Source organism: Nicotiana sylvestris, chromosome 9 (assembly GCF_000393655.2).
Source record: "Nicotiana sylvestris chromosome 9, ASM39365v2, whole genome shotgun sequence".
Taxonomy (NCBI): Eukaryota; Viridiplantae; Streptophyta; class Magnoliopsida; order Solanales; family Solanaceae; genus Nicotiana; species Nicotiana sylvestris.
In genome coordinates this window covers 137,531,963-137,548,829 of record NC_091065.1, presented here as the reverse complement: position 1 = coordinate 137,548,829, position 16,867 = coordinate 137,531,963, and the positions used below count along the sequence as shown (strand labels likewise).

The 16,867-nt window shown below is 40.4% G+C and overlaps 2 protein-coding genes across 2 annotated transcripts; both read right to left on the bottom strand.

Moving 5' to 3' along the window:
• Positions 1 to 2,098: 2,098 nt before the first annotated feature.
• LOC104220422 (heavy metal-associated isoprenylated plant protein 6) lies at positions 2,099 to 2,942 on the bottom strand. The gene is made up of 3 exons (XM_009771290.2): positions 2,836 to 2,942; positions 2,607 to 2,685; positions 2,099 to 2,507 (listed from the first exon to the last, which is right to left on the bottom strand). Exons 1-3 carry the CDS (start codon positions 2,845 to 2,847, stop codon positions 2,302 to 2,304), a joined length of 297 nt encoding a protein of 98 aa, XP_009769592.1. The 5' UTR covers positions 2,848 to 2,942; the 3' UTR covers positions 2,099 to 2,301.
• Positions 2,943 to 3,511: 569 nt separating this feature from the next.
• Positions 3,512 to 5,690, bottom strand: LOC104220421 (uncharacterized). The gene is made up of 3 exons (XM_009771288.2): positions 5,604 to 5,690; positions 5,436 to 5,517; positions 3,512 to 3,871 (listed from the first exon to the last, which is right to left on the bottom strand). Exons 1-3 carry the CDS (start codon positions 5,688 to 5,690, stop codon positions 3,723 to 3,725), a joined length of 318 nt encoding a protein of 105 aa, XP_009769590.1. The 3' UTR covers positions 3,512 to 3,722.
• Between the last annotated feature and the right edge of the window lie 11,177 nt (positions 5,691 to 16,867).

Genomic DNA, 16,867 nt, shown 5'->3' with positions numbered 1-16,867 from the left:
CATGCTCGCAAATGTGAACACGTGTTCGCAAAAGCGAGACTCGCAATTGCGGGCCAGACCTCGTAAATGCAAGATCAGTAGCAGAGCACCAGCACTAGAAATGCACTAGTTATTCCAATCTTATCCAAATTCATCTGAAACACTTGTGAAACTCACACGATCCCCTCGGGCTCCAACCCAAACATGCACACAAGTATAACAACATCATATAAACTCGCTCGTGCGATCAAAAGATAAAAATAACACCTAAAGCCACGAGTCAGACATCAAAATGTATGAAATTTTCAAAGAAACTTAAGAACTCTCAAATTTACATCAGGACGTCCGAATCACGTCTAATCAACTCCGTATTGAACCAAATTTTGCATATAAGTTTCAAATAGCAATACATAACTATTCCAATTTTCAGCATCAAAATTCGAACTCGTTAGTCGAGAAGTCAACTTACGGTCAAATTTGGTAATTTTTCAACTTTCAAAATGCTAGTTTTCGGCAAAATGAGTCAACACAAGCTAGGGACTTTCGAATTCAATTTTGGGCATATGCCCCCAGGTCCCAAATTATGATGCGAACCAACCAGAATCATCAAAATACCAATCTGGGTTAGTTTATACAAAATGTTGACCTTAGACAACTCAAACAATTTTTAAGGTAATAATTCATATTTTCTTCAATTTTTCAAATAAACACATTCCGGAATAAAACACTGACTGTGCATGCAAATCGAGAGGTGCTAAACGGAGCTAATCGAGGTTACGAAGCACAGAAATAGAGGCTAAATCTCAAAACGGCCTATCGGGTCATCACATTGTGACACCAGTTCTTAGGGATGATTATGATTGATTCTATACTTACTATATCATACTTAGACTTATGTTATGATAATGGGCCTCGTCAATGATCCATCATTCTTCCATATGTTTTCAGAGTCCGATTGAAGCGAGCAAGAGATAGAGAAATACTCGCTCATAGTTGTGAATTGAAAAAGCATGCCCGGATTCTTTTCAATTCAGCTCTATAGTCTGGCCAAATGTAATATGTGTTTGTGTAGCTATTGGGCAAAAAATGTCTTTCGCGACCCATGTAGTAACTACTTTACAGGTAAGGGGGAGCGATGGAATAGACTATCGTGGCAGCCAAAAAGGCGAATTTCTCTACTACACTACAATACCTTGCTCCTTATACAGGATCAGCTTTGCCTAATTATTTTATGTATTGTGAACGACACACTTTAATTATTTATGATGATCCCTCCAAACAAACATAAGTTTATCGCCACTTTCTCACCACATAATGATGATCAAATCACGATCATGAGGTTGCCAATTGAAAGCGCATAGTCCCTTGATTCAGGGATCGGTAGCGTCTTCCTCGAATAGTTGAGCATGAATGGAGCTTCCAAGAGCTAGTGCATTGGATTCCTGGGCAACAACTTTGAAGTCCCTACTTTATTTAGATTTATGAAAAATTTGAATAAGCATGACTCTGATTATGATATATCTTAGTCTTATGATGTTATATATGAGATTTATTTCTGTTAGTTCGCCTAGCGGTTTAGATTAGGTGCCATCACGAGTCACGACCTAGTAGCATATTGATCGTGAAAAAAATCCAATAAAAATATAATATGGTAAATCTCGGTAATTATGATGGATAAGTGATTGTGCAAAAAGTGCCCAATATAAATTTTAAGATCCACCAATTAACTAGAAAGAACAAAAGTAAAAAGGAGTGACAAAATTTTTGATAGAGGAATTTTACAGGTAAAAAGGTTACAAGAAAAGAAAAGGTAAAGTAAAAAATGATACTTAAAAAAGAAATCCAAAAAGAGTGACAAGTTTTTTGGATGAATTTGTTTTTGGAAAGATCAAAATTTAAAAAAAAAATAAAAAATAGCAAAACACAACAAAAATAAAGTGAAAAAGGTGAGGAATTGTTACTACAAAGAAATAAAAAAGAGAAAAAAGGAAGAAATAAAAAGAACAAATAACTATAAAAAATTAAAAGAAACCAAAAAAGAGTGCAGAGTTTTATTAGAAGAAAAGAATAAAGTGAAAAAATAACAATAAATGGAAAAAATAAAAGAAAGTAAGAAAGATGAAGAAAAAAAAGACAGCTAAATTATGTACATCAACATACATTAATTTGGTATTGTATACAAAGAGGGCCTTAGTTTTTCCAGACTAGCATAAACCAACAAATTAATTTTATTTTTTTGTTGGGACTAAAACAGAAGCTAAACCTTCCAATACTTTAATATAGTATGAGCATCCTCTCCTATTGTGAGCATGTCATTCTCTGTTACGGTTGTTCCATAACGGATTGATCAGGGCCATCAGTGGCATGAGGCATCTCTTCGGCCAGTCCATCACCGGGTAATTGAATGTCCAAAATCTCAACTCTTCTCTTCATTTTTTTCCTAAGTCTTATGGCTATGTCTGCTGGATCAAACCGGCCAAAGATGCTCACTCTGTTGTGTTGCTTCTCTATCAGGTGCATCTCTATTTCTACACCATATTAGTCATACAATTACGTTGTAGACAAAATCTTTATTAATCTGTTTAACCTAATTAGGATCGCGGATTTGTATATTAATTATGCCTTACCTTTCATTCTGAGAATGATTCTTCTCATTTTCCTGCAGCAAGAAGGGCAATCCAGATTAACCCGCATCACCATGCATACCTGCTTGTTTTTTTACAAGATTAATTTATCAGAATTCTGTTTCAAACAAAAAGTGATTAGCTATCATAGTCAATGAATGGATATATAAGAGGGGATTCCCGGGAGATCTATGTGTGAAAATGTTACTATATATGCTGCTGGAATACTTACCTGTCCAGACATGAAAGAAGGTATTTCGGTACCAATCTGTGGAGAAATCTTTTTCTGATGAAAAGTCAATTCAAAAAGGGGGATGATGAACCTTTATGCAATAATAAAGGGCAGAAGCAAAGGCAGTTATTTCTATGCCCGAAGTGGAAACACCTCCTTAGTCAAAGAGGAATCTATTTGTCGGTCCTCTAAGAAGCCTTTGGGATGAGGGTTACGTCATACCTTTGCTTGTCTCTCTCAACTACTTTGTCTTGATTTTTGGTTATTCTACCACTACAATCAACATAGGCTTGTCGTCTTCTTTTTCAGCGGTAGGTGTTTACCTAAAATAATTTATCATGCCACTAATTCTTTTCTTCTTCTAAACGATAGGGCTGTTGAATTCTTCTTAAACTCCAATCATACTATATAAAAAAACTCGGGGAATTTTTTTTTGACTTCTATTGCTTTGTATAAAAGATTCTTTCATTCTCTTTCTTCACATGTAGGTAATAGGTATGCATAAAGATAATCCGTTATATATAGATGTTTGCTGAAGGAGTGGGTGATTTTCCTTTCCTTTCTTCAACACATCGATCCTTTGTTCCCAGCAAAAAACCAAGAAGATCAACTCAAAACTTTTTCAGATATATTAGGGAAAGACAAAGATCATTTAAATCATTAGGTATTAATTTGCACATATCATTGTTAATTTTTATTATATCCTTGCAAAGGAGCCATTAAGGTATAGAAATCCAAAGCTAATAAAACTAAAAGAGAAATTCCAACATGTGAGTAACAACTTTTATTTTATTTATCCATGTAGCACATTTAATTACACGTGTCAAATGCATAACATGACTAACTGGAGAAATTATTAAAATGTATCTAAGGTGGACGTATATTGATCAGCAGCAAGAAGAGAGGAACATCCGCGTCAGGAAAGTAAATCTGTTGAAGGGATTCCGGCAGATTGAAGCTACTCGTCCCTTTGAAAAGTTGCAAGTTAGAGTCACCTTCTTCTCCAGCACACTTATCAATACAGATTCCGTTTCTCCTGTAGTTGAATCATCATCCATCTGTTAAATAAATACTAGCTATACAAATTGATTCCTCCGTGTTTGTCTCAATCAAATCCGATAATAAATAAGGTTAATAATACTTTTGACCTCAAAATAGAAAGCAGGTGTACGTTTGATTTTCAGTTCACAAATTTGTCTGCCGATTTTGGGTTTTGACAAGGGAATGTCTTTCGTACAATGTTACTCCAATCCGTTCTAACTTTATGTAAATTTATTTCTTTTTTGGTCCGTTCCTAAAAGAATGACCCTTTTTTAAATTTGGAAACAATTTAGCTTAAACTTACAATTCTACCTTATTGAGAAACTTTTATAACCACACAAATAATCTGGGTCTCTTTTTGACTTGTTCAGGACCACAAATTCCAAAAATCTTTATTTTTTCTTAAACTCCGTGCCCAGTCAAACAGGTTCACATAAATTGAAACTGATGTAATAATATATAATTAAAGTCACAACATCCTAAGGTGGAAAATTGGGGTCGTGATTCCGTGTGACCTAGTTCGCAATTTCCCGTTGAGAGTAAGATTTGAATTTAAAATGTTGGCAGCATACTAAATTGCAAATTTCATGGTCCTTACCATTTGGCCTGAACAAGCATAAATAAACCAGCTAAAATAGCCCGTATAACAGAAAAAGGGATCAATAGTCAAGCTAAACAAATAAGGTAAGGCTTGAACTGACGCTGCTACTACCTTTTAAGAGCCATTAATTAGTCAAAAGTTAAATTTTTTATTTATATAAATTTGTTATTTTCATGGCTGCAAGTAGAACTAAATTTAATGTTGGTGCTTTCCTGGGAAATATAGAAAGGGGCTAAAATTTTTCAAAATTAAACCAATGGGACCAAGGAAAAAGCAAACAAGCAATAGAAAGGTTTGTTAAAGACAAAACGACATCATATCCAATGCTTTGTGACAAAAGAGTGATTGATTCCTTGAAAATTGGGGAATTCAGCAAAGCAATAGAATCCAATGCAAACCCAGTAGTGGTCCAAAAAAGCAAGTTGTATGAATAGTGACTTGTCGTCAACAAAGGGGAGGATATGTTTACATGTACTACTACCCGTTAAGACAGAATTTTAGAGTTGGAAAAGCTCCTCATAGAATGATCATGATTCATGACTAGCGCATATAACTTCAGCCCACTTAAAATTCTCATGTGGACCCCTCAAAAGCTGAAATGATGGGTGCACTGCAACGATCCTCAACTTTGCACCATATATGGTAGCTAAGAATGCACCTCGATGTCGGTTGGATCCGTAATTAATTAACGAGAAAGGAAGATTTTTACCTTTTTTAAAGTTGTACTAGGTATAAAATTCTCCTATTATATAAAGGGTAAATTTTTCTTTTGTAACACCGAATTAAAGCAATATAAATTTATTTTCTGCTTTCTAATTACTGCAAAAGCTCTTATTTAATTGTTTTGTTCTTCATTCACCACTGCTTTCAAAGAATATGGCTTTTATATATGTACACGATGATATGTAACCAAAAATACAAATGGATCTTATATAAGACAGGAGGAAAGAGAAGTTACCATTCATCTTTGACATTACTTCTGTCACCCTCTGCTGGCACTTGGTGCATCGGTAGTCTGCCAAGAACACAACTTCCTGCACCTGCATACCTCAAATTAACAATAATTGCAATATTTCTACAAAATGTTATGGCTGAAATTAAGGAGAGAATATAGAAATTAACTTACAAGTGGTACGGACAAGGATTCAATAGAAGCCAGAGTAACTCGAGGATTTGCTGACAACCTATTCTTCTTCCGATCAACAAACTGCATTTTTTCCCCTGCAATCGTTTTGAACAACTATTCTCTCTACATGGTATACAACAAATGGATTTTGCGTGAAAATGGAGCTGGTTTGTGACAAGGATTTATGAACAGCTCTCACCACAATGATAGGCAAGTCTTATCTTCCCAGATGTTTTTGTGTAATGGGAGAACACACCGTTATAATTAAGGTGGAAAAGGTCTTTGAGTTGACAAACAACGGTTTCATTCGTAGTAGCAGCCCACTATGGTTTGAGTTGAACTTTCTTTATTGCACTATACTATGGTCGCTTAAAAGACAAATTCTCTATCTCCCCACCCCTACACACACCCTGCTGTCCAGCATTATTTAGTTCCCATTATCCAATCAAGTCTTTTCGAGTTTATGTAAGATTATTTAACCCCACAGCTGGCTTATATATCCTTACCTTGCATGCTGATCGTGATTGATCATGGTTTCACTATTAACCTCTAGCCTTTAAGCTTCCAAGATAAATTATAGTCTAGTTGGGACTTGGGGTCAACAGAATCCCACTAACTCGTATTCAATGATGACGAATTTATTTTAGTTATATACAGTATACCCTAATAATTTTTAAAAAAATTATATTATAAGGTTGTATACGGTCGAAATTAGGTATACCCAATTTTCCGGGCTCGAGGGGTCACCTTAAGCCCGAGTTCAGGATGGATCGAGTTCAAGCTCAATGGACCAAGCTCGAGCTCAATAACAGAGTACAAGGCTCGAAGAATCAAGTGTTCGAGGAACGTCGGAGCCTAATATGACCAGCCTCGAGATAATGCCGCTATAGATTTGTAATAGAATGAGCAAGATTCCTGCCATGTCCCCAAGATCGTGGCGTAAATCTCGGAATAGATTTGTACGAATCCGTACTAGGCGGTTAGACAGTTGTCCCAATAAGATTCTTTACTGTAAATATAAATGTACCTTATTTAGGGTTCCCTTATTATATATAGGGGACCCCAATCATTTGTAAAGATCCTCAATCATTGGCAAAGAATATACTCTCTTACTTTTTGGCTCATATTTCATCAGAATCGTCTCTTTACTTAATTATTCTTGCTTTACTGTTCTTACCCAACCTCGAGGTCATCTTAGCTCGAGGTCGAGACTGTTTTGCACACTGGTTTGATTTTACTTACTTTCTTCTTCTATAAGTTAGTTTTCTTGGTTATTAATTAGTATTGAATTAAATCACATATCTTTAAAACCATAAATCAAATTTACTTGTTACTCGTATTTTCGAGGTAAATAGTTTGGCGCCCACCGTGGGGCTAAAGATAATAGTGGTTATTTCAGTACTGATTTTGATAACACACGTTATTTTCACACTTGTTCTTGTCAAAGATTCTTTATTTTCGGGATAAAACATGTCAAACTCACAGAATGCACTCGTACATGGTGATGACGGTCTTGGGTTCCACGGAGAAAATGATAATGTAATTGCTCCAGGGGTCGGAGTGTCATTGGTTAACCCTGGGGAAGTGCCTGTTGCCGACCCAGTCGATGTCAGTTTGCACACTGCTCTGAATGCATATTTAGGTACGGATCTCGGAGGGAGTGTACGCAGAGAAGGCCGAACTGGTGGCCAAGGAACTCAAGGTGTAGGAGACGGGGGATTTAGCCTCCAAGTAATATTCGAGATGTTACAAGCTCAACAGAGTGTTATCGCTCCGCTTCAAAGTCAGCACAAAACTCCAAGTATAGTTGAACCAGGAAGCACTCGACGTATTGAGCCGATACCGGAAAGATCAAGCGGTAACGGCTCGAGGACTGATCCCACAATTATGAGGATGCTCAAGGAACTCACCAAGAGAATCGAGTCTGGGGAAAGAAGATTGAGGATAATGACAAAAAAATGGAGACTTATAACTCCCATGTTGATCAAATACCGGGGGAACCCCTCGGTTTTGAAAGGTTTGGATGCCAAAAAGTTCGTACAAAAGTCGTTCCCTCCGAGTGCGAATCTGAAGCCCATTCCTAAAAAGTTTTGCATGCCCGATATACCTAAATACAATAGAACAATAGATCCCAATGAACATATTACCTCGTATACTTGCGGAATTAAAGGAAATGACTTGAATGATGATGAGATCGAATCAGCATTGTTGAAAAAGTTTGGGGAAACCTTGTCTAAGGGAGCCATGATTTGGTATCACAACTTGCCCCCGAACTCTATTGATTCGTTTACTATGTTAGCAGATGCCTTCGTAAAAGCACATGTCGGGGCCATAAAGGTGGCGACAGGAAAATCAGATGTTTTTAAGATAAGACAGAGGAACAATGAGATGCTAAGGGAGTTTGTATCCCGGTTTGAGATAGAGCGAATAGAATTACCATTGGTCTCGGATGATTGGGCAATACCATGCAGGGTTGTAACTTTGGTCAGACATACATAATCGCTACCAGTTGAAGATCAGGGTCGAGGACGACCAGTTGGGAGCCCCATCGGGTTCAGTTCATCCTAATAGATTGGTGGTTAAGACCCCAAGGGATATGGACATGGAACCACGATCAAACAAGGAATGGTATCAGCCATATATTGATCGGAGAAATAATGGTTCGGGGCATAACATTCCTCAGAACGATTGAAGAAATGATCGAGGTCAAATCTCTCGGGGACTTATGAGTAAGAATGGTTTTGATAAACATACTGACCCCGCTGAAGCACCTCGGTTTTCGGAGTATAATTTCAGCATAGATGCATTGGGGATCGTGTCAGTTATTGGAAGAATCAAAGACACCAGGTGGCCTAGGCCAATACAAATCGATCATTCTCAAAGGAATCCAAACTTGATGTGTAAATATCATGGAACACATGGCCATAGGACCGAAGATTGCAGGCAGCTGAGGGAGGAGGTAGCTCGATTGTTCAATGAGGGTCATCTTCGAGAGTTTCTCAGTGATCGAGCTAAGAACCACTTCAGGGAAAGAGATGCAAACAGAAAAAATAAGCAGGAAGAACCATAACATGTAATCCATATGATCGTTGGTAGTGTCGATGTTCCACAAGGGCCCGTATTCAAATGCACCAAGGTGTCGATCACCAGAGAAAAACGGATTCTGAACTATGTGCCCGAGGGCATTTTATCATTCAATGACGAAGAAGCGGAAGGCATATCTCAGCCACACAATAACACCTTGGTAATTTCTATTTTGTTAAATAAAATTCAAGTTAAACGTGTTCTAGTATATCCAGGTAGCTCAGCAAACATAATCAGATCGAGGGTCTTAGAGCAGCTCAGCCTACAGGATCAAATTGTACCTACATCTCAAGTCCTAAATGGCTTCAACATGGCAAGCGAAACAACGAGGGGGGAGATAATCCTACCAGTGAACGTGGCGGGGACCATCCAAGATACAAAATTCCATGTCATCAAGGCTACATGAGATATAATGCACTTCTCGGGTGGCCATGGATCCACAACATGAGGACAGTACCTTCAACCCTTCATCAGATGATGAAATTCCCAACAATGGATGGTGTGAAAACAGTTTACAAAGAACAATACGCTACAAAAGAAATGTCTGCAGTCGATGAGGTGACACCGATACTAGTGACTTCAACCTCAAAAAAATCGAGCACAAAAGATAAGCATACGGCCAAATAGCAATCAACGATCCCAGCCCCAATCGAGCCGGAGGAACAGGTAATCGAAGAAGAGGAAGAGGATTCCCTTACTCCTCAAACTTTTGTTGTTCCCGAAGAGTCAGACGCAACCAAGTCGATGGTCGAGGAGATGGAATAGGTCATATTGATCGAGTACATGCCCGAGAAAAAGGTATACCTGGGAACGGGATTAACCCTGAACTCAGGGAAAAACTCATTTAATTTCTTATCGATAATATGGATTGTTTTGCTTGGTCCCATTTAGACATGAAAGGGATCCCACCAGAAATAACAATACACCGGTTAAGCATCGACCCCAGGTTCAAACCAGTAAAGCAAAAAAGGAGGCCCCAGTCCAAGGTGAAGCATGCATTCATAAAGGATGAGGTAACCAAACTTCTTAAAATAGAGTCTATTCGGGAGGTAAAATACCTCGAGTGGTTAGCCAATATGGTCGTAGTTCCTAAAAAGGGAACAAACTTAGAATATGCATAGATTATAAGGATTTTAACAAGGCATTCCCTAAAGACTCTTTTCCACTGCCTAACATCGATCGCATGATCAATACCACGGCCGGCCAAGAGATTCTCACCTTTCTCGATGCCTACTCCAGGTACAATCAGATTCAGATGAACCCGGGGGACGAGGAGAAGACCTCGTTTATCACTAAGTTTGGAACTTATTGTTACAATGTAATGCCCTTTGGGCTAAAAATGCAGGAGCTACATACCAACGCCTAGTTAACAAAATGTTCAAGAAAGAGATAGGTAAATCAATGGAAGTGTATATTGACGATATATTTGCTAAGTCCTTGCGCGCAGAGGACCATTTAGCTCATTTGCAGGAAACATTCAAAATCTTAAGGAAATACAACATGAAGCTTAACCCAGAAAAATGTGCCTTCGGAGTCGGCTCGGGTAAGTTCCTCGGCTTCATAGTATCAAATAGGAGATCGAAATCAACCCCGACAAGATCAAGTCAATCAAAGATATCACAATCGTGGATAGTGTGGAAGTCGTGCAAAGGCTAACAGGACGAATAGCTGCCTTGGGTCAATTCATTTCGAGGTCATCAAATCGAAGTCATAGGTTCTTTTCCTTGCTCAAAAAGAAAAAGGATTTCGCATGGACCCCGGAATGCCAGCTAGCCTTAGAAGAATTGAAGCAATAATTATCGAACCCGTCTTTACTTCACACCCCAAAGGTAGATGAAAAGCTTTACTTATATTTGGCTGTGTCCAAGATAGCGGTAAGTGGGATACTAGTTCGAGAAGAGCAAGATACGCAATTCTCTGTTTATTATGTAAGCCGAACTCTAGGAGATGCTGAAACCAAATACCCTCACTTAGAAAAATTAGCACTTGCATTAATAAGCACATCTAGAAAGTTAAAGCCATATTTCTAGTGTCACCCAATATATGTGTTACCCACTTATCCTCTCCGAAATGTTTTGCATAAGCCCGAACTATAAGGCCGATTGGCCAAATGGGCAGTCGAACTTGGTGGGTAACGATATCGAATATCAACCCCAAACGACCATCAAGTCTCAAATCTTGGTTGACTTCGTGGCCGATTTTACGCCGACCCTCGTACCCGAAGTGGAGAAAGAACTTCTGCTAAAATCGGGTACATCATCGGGGGTATAGACCCTTTTTAGGGATGGTGCCTCGAATATGAAAGGGTCCAGGCTCAGCATTGTTTTGAAGTCACCAACGGGTAGTACTATTAGACAATCTATCAAAACTTCTAGGTTGACTAATAATGAGGCCGAGTGTGAGGCCATGATTGTAGGTCTCAAGCTAGCTAAAAGCCTGGGGGAAGAAGTTATTGAAGCCAAGTGCGATTCCCTATTGGTCGTAAATCAAGTAAACAAAAGCTTTGAAGTTCGAGAGGATATGATGCAAAGAAATTTGGACAAATTACAAGTAACCTTGCATCGCTTCAAGGAGTGGACTCGAGATCATGTGCCTCGAGAACAAAACAGTGAGGTCGACACACTTGCCAACTTGGGTTTTCAGTTGAAGACGATGATATTGTCCCAGGGACCATCATCCAGTTATCGAGATTGTGGTCGAAGATGGTCATGCCGAGATAAAGTTTACAAGTTTGACTTGGGATTGGAGGAATAAGTATATTGAGTATTTGAAAAATGGAAAGCTCTCATCGGACCACAAGGAGTCGAGGGCTCTACGAACCAAGGCTGCTAGGTTCATGTTGGATGAAGATAGAACATTATACAGAATGACATTCGATGGACCATTGGCGGTATGTTTAGGGTCGGGGGACACCGATTATATTCTACGAGAAATTCATGAAGGTACTTGTGGGAATCACTCTGGATCCGAGTCTTTGATTTGCAAAATTATTAAAGCAGGGTTTTATTGGGATAGCATGGAAAAAGATACTAAGGAGTTTGTTAAAGAATGTGATAAGTGCCAACGGTTTGCACCGATGATTCACCAGTCCGGAGAGAAACTCCATTCAGTCCTATCCTCGTGGCCTTTCATGAAATGGGGAATGGACATAGTTGGTCCTCCACCAACGGCCCCAGGTAAAGCTAAAGTCATTTTGTTTATGACTGATTATTTTTCTAAATGGGTGGAAGCACAGACCTTCGAGAAGGTCAGAGAAAGGAAGTTATTGACTTCATCTAGGACCACATCATATGTCGGTTCGGGATACCTGCCGAGATTGTATGTGATAATGGAAAGCAATTCGTCGGCAACAAGGTAATAGAGTTCCTTGAAGCACACAAAATAAAGAGGATCTTATCAACACCGTACCACCCAATCGGGAACGGACAGGCTGAGTCAACAAACAAAACTATCATTCAAAACCTAAAGAAAAGGTTGGGCGATGCAAAAGGAAAATGGAAAAAAGTTCTACCCGAGGTCCTTTGGGCACTCATCGAAGTCCAGCACCAGGGCTACTCCGTTCTCTTTAGTATATGGCTCCAAGGCCTTAATCCCGGTCGAAGTCGGAGAACCCAGCGCCAGGTTTCGACATGCATCGGAGGAGTCAAACCACGAAGCTATGAATACTAGCCTTGAGCTATTAGATGAAAAACGAGAAGCAATACTTGTTCGGATGGCGGCGCAGAAACAAAGAATCGAGAGATATTATAATAGAAGGACTAACCTTCGACACTTTGGAATTGGGGACTTAGTTCTACGGAAGGTCACCCTTGATACTCGAGACCCGAATGAAGGGAAACTGGACCCGAATTGGGAGGGACCATACCGATTCATCGGAGTTGTCGGCAAAGGATCTTACAAACTTGGCACGATGGGAGGCGAACAACTGTCGAACAATTGGAATGTATCATTACTCAAACGATACTACTGCTAAGGTTTGGTTTCCTCCTTTTGTCCATTTGAATTCAAAACTAACTCATTGTACGTGTTAGATCGTAGACATCGAGGGCACCTTTTTACACGAAGACATTAGGTTTTAAAGCACGTGTTGCACTCTTTTTCCCTTAGTTCGATTTTGTCCCAAATGGGTTTTACCGGCGAGGTTTTTAACGAGGCAACAACTATGTGCTACCTAAGGAGAACTTAATAGTATCCAATGCTTCTTTTCAATCAACCTCGAGTGCTGGGGGGCATCACCCTCAAAGATTATATTTTTGAGGAAAATACTTCACGACAAAGAGGGTCTCGATAGGGAAACTTTGTAATGGACCAAACAGTCAGATGAATCATGTCCATATAAAACAGTCGAGCCTCAACGGCAAAACATGTACACATGTATCAATTACTCAAAGAAGCATTCTTTCTATATCAAAACTCTTTGTGTCTCAAAGAAATTTGCTACTATACGAACATCATACTTGTGATTTTTCAAGAAACGGCTCAAGGGCCAAAACACGAATACACCTCGAGTACTCGGGGACTATCATCGACAGTCAAAGCATTCGAATCATCTAAACTCGAATTCATAAGACCTCAAAGAGGCATCCCCTCGACATCAAGGCCAAGGCCATCATACTCGGGGACTAACCTTCTGAATAAGTTCCAAGGGTTATCGGTAAACAAGTCCAAGAGACACATCCAAAGGCTATGGTCACATTGAAGACTACGGTCATATAAAAAAGGCTACGGTCGAAATAATGCGGCTCGGAGATGTCCGACTTCTGCCATAAGTTAAAGGCCTTCAAATACTTTAAAAAACTAGTTAAACTAGGCTACCCTCGGCAAAAGCAAATAAGACAGGGTTTCGATAAAATCAGCCCCTCGAATAATTTAAAGGTTCGAAAGTATCAGCCTTCGAAAAAGCCTCAAGAGGTGTTAAATTATCGTAACACAAACGGATTACAAATGGGGTTCCGATCGATTAAACCCTAAAAAAACCCAACGGGTACAAAAACATATGCTAAGGCATAAAAAAGATTTCACTAAGTCTTTTAGCAGAAAAAAGGGAAAAATTATAGCCGTCTCAGAGGCCGAATTGGTCCAACTTAAAGAGCCTAAGGGCCGAAGCATGCAGAGTTCGAGACCTTACTCTCACTCAAATCGGACTCAAGAGTCCCATCATCCCGAGCTCGCATCAAATCTACTTAAACATAGCTTGAGGATTAACAAAAACCTTAAGAGGTATTCTATTATAAGTTCAAAGATCGCCCATTGATCACTAAAAAACCTAAGGGTTTGTTATATTCAAAATCCGAGCCAATGTTCACTTGATCATTGAATGTATTAAAAAAATTCAAAAAATGAAGACAAAGCAGAATTCAATATAAATCGGTGATGAAGAAAAGGAACTCCTTATATTCACATAGAGTATTTACAATTCCCACAAAGGGCCTTACACAAAAACAAAATAAAGGAACCTAATCTACTTCGGGGCCACATCCCCGGGAACCACATCTTTGGGAGTCACGTCCTCGGGAGCTGCATCATCGGGAGCCTCATCTTCGGGAATCTCCTCCTCGGGGACTTCGTCTTCATCTCCTCCGCTCTCGGAGCCACTAGCAGAATCCTCGTCATCGAAGAGAAAAGTGGCAGCCTCTTCCTCCAAAGTCTTTGGTTTCTCAATATCAGCTGAGAGGTCAAAGCCACGAGCGTACACCTCCTCGAGAGTTTCTCTCCGGGACTGTCGCCTGGCATGGTCGAGAGCATATGATAACTTAACTTCAGTCGCAATGGAGATCTCCTATGCCCGAGTGTTAGCAGCTTCGGCATCAGCCCGGTACGAGGACACAAATGCCTCTGCCTCAGATTTGGCCTTCACAAGCTCAGCGGCTGATTTAGCTTTGAGCTCCTCAATTTTGAGGCTCCGGACCAAGCTTTCCTCCTTTGCATTTTGAAGTTGGCATTCGATTGAAGTCAGATGTTCCCGAAGTGTATCTTTCTCTAAGGCGAGATGGTCCATGTGTTGCTTCCACCCTAGGGTATCGGCCTCTTTCATCTTGATCTCTTCTCGAAGCTGCTCCACCAGCTCGCCCTTTTGCTGGGCCTGCAAAGTTGAAGTGTTAGTCGCCAAAGCAAATAAATGCATAACAAAACCTCAAAGGTTGCATCACCTTTTCAATAAGCTCGGTCTGTTCTTGACGAGCCTTAGCCAACTCGACTCGGAGATCCCTGACTTCCTCCTCTTTCTGTACATAAAGGCACTTAAGGCCATCCCTCTCTTCCACCAGCTTCTTGAGTTAGGCTTCACATCGGGCAAGCTCAGCCCGAGATTTGGAAAATTCTTATCGGTGAAGCAACACGGCCTTCACACAAAGAAAAGGAGTTAGACTTAAAAAGATGATAATTAAACTCCAGCGTAATTATAAAGACAAAAACTTACTTGTTTGAGAAGCCTTGGGGCCTCCTCAAAAATAAACGAGGCGTCAGGATTGGGACCATCTTCGATCCCCGCAAGGCACTACCGAAAAATGTCACTCCCTTCATGGGTCGTTCCCACATCAGGAGCCCTCATGGTCCAGACATCTTGGAATTGCCCTTCGAAGAACACCGGGCCCGGTGGCAAGTCATCTACATTGATTATCCCAAGTGATTCACTTGGGATATTATCCTCTCTTTGAGGGGCCTCGAAATTAGGCTCTTCGAGCTCGCCCACCAAATGTCCCCTGAGACGAGACACACTTTTTCCACCTGATAGCTTGGGGATTTTGCTCGAGCTCCCCTCCGAAATTTTTTCTATTCGAGATTGAATCGCATATGCCACCATCGATTATGCAGCCTTCGAAGCGTCAGTGCTTCCTCTTTTCCGAGCTACCAACAGGCAGTTGTCATCTTCTCCCTCCTCGTCCTCATCCCGAAGGTGTTGGGCCGCTTCTAAAGATAGGGTCACGAAATCGGCCTTAGGCTTTCGAGCCTTGCTTTTCTTTGGCTTCAGGGAATTTGCAGGCGGCCCCCTTTTCCTTTTCTTTTCCTTGGTGGGCTTTGGGATTTCTTCTTCACCAGGTGGGGGCGGCAGCATAGCAATGGCATCTCTGAGGCCTGCATAATGATAAAATGAGTAATATGTGAACAAGAGAACTCACCGTGGTTTTTAGCTTCCCATCGACCCTTGGCCAAGTCACGCCAACTGCGTTCCACGTATGAAGAAGTGGAGGCCAGTTGTCGGACCCAACTTGCGAGGTCCGGGACCGCGCCAGGAAACCAAGAAATAGCTGCATCATCAAAAAGTAATTAGATCGAGAAAAGGATGATATCGAGAAAGAGTAGAGAAAGCATAATATTAAGTCACCATCGATAAATTTGTACTTACGTTTCATGTTCCACTCATCGGGGAATGGCATCCTCTCAGCAGGAATCAAATCGGAGGTCTTGATTCGGACAAACCGGCTCAACCATCCTCGATCCTTGTCCTCATCGATACTGGAGAAAAGAGATTTCGAGGATCTGCGCTGCAGCTTTATCATACCACCTCGATAAAGGCGAGAGTTGTATAGCATGATTAGGTGGTCGAGGGTAAAAGGCATCCCCTCGACCAGGCCCGAGAAATATCTGATCAGATTGACGATGCACCAGAATGAAGGGTAGATTTGGCCAAGCATCACCTAGTATTGTTGGGCAAAATCAAGAATCACTAGGTCTATGGAACCCAAAGGTGGATCTACGGGACCCAACGTGAATGGGTAGGTATACACGCTTAAGTACCCTGCCTTATGGGTAGTGATGTCCTCTTCAGGGGAAGGGATCACAACATCTTTGTTCTCCGAGTTGCAGTCCTTTTTCACCTGCTCAAGCTCATCTTCAGTTATCAAGCAGATGTATCGAGACATGGACTCACATCGGCCTGCTTTCGATGCAGATTTATCGATTTTAAAATAGGAAGTTAGTTCGCAAGGCCCGGGAATACACTCCTCGATACGATGTGGCACCACTGTTCTACCTCTGACCGGCTGCGATGATGAAAAAGCTTTTTCTTTTTGAGGAACAGTTTTAGATGTTTTAGACATTGTGGTTTAGAATTCAAGAGAAGAGAAGGAGTGGATGATGTAGTAAGAGCAAATTGAGAAAAGGTGAACTCAGAGAAGTTGAAGGAGCTAAAGAGATTTTAGGGATGATTTGAGAAGTATGCAAAAATTGTAAAATTGGCC

Bases quoted from the DNA above. Each gene is read 5' to 3' on its own strand.
- LOC104220422 (XM_009771290.2), bottom strand. The intron at 2,508-2,606 runs GTAAGGCATAAT...AATATGGTGTAG, and splicing joins AATCATTCTCAGAATGAAAG to AAATAGAGATGCACCTGATA.
- LOC104220421 (XM_009771288.2), bottom strand. From the start codon at position 5,690: ATGCAGTTTGTTGATCGGAAGAAGAATAGGTTGTCAGCAAATCCTCGA. The intron at 5,518-5,603 runs GTAAGTTAATTT...TGAGGTATGCAG, and splicing joins AATCCTTGTCCGTACCACTT to GTGCAGGAAGTTGTGTTCTT. The intron at 3,872-5,435 runs GTAACTTCTCTT...ATTCAACTACAG, and splicing joins AGTAATGTCAAAGATGAATG to GAGAAACGGAATCTGTATTG.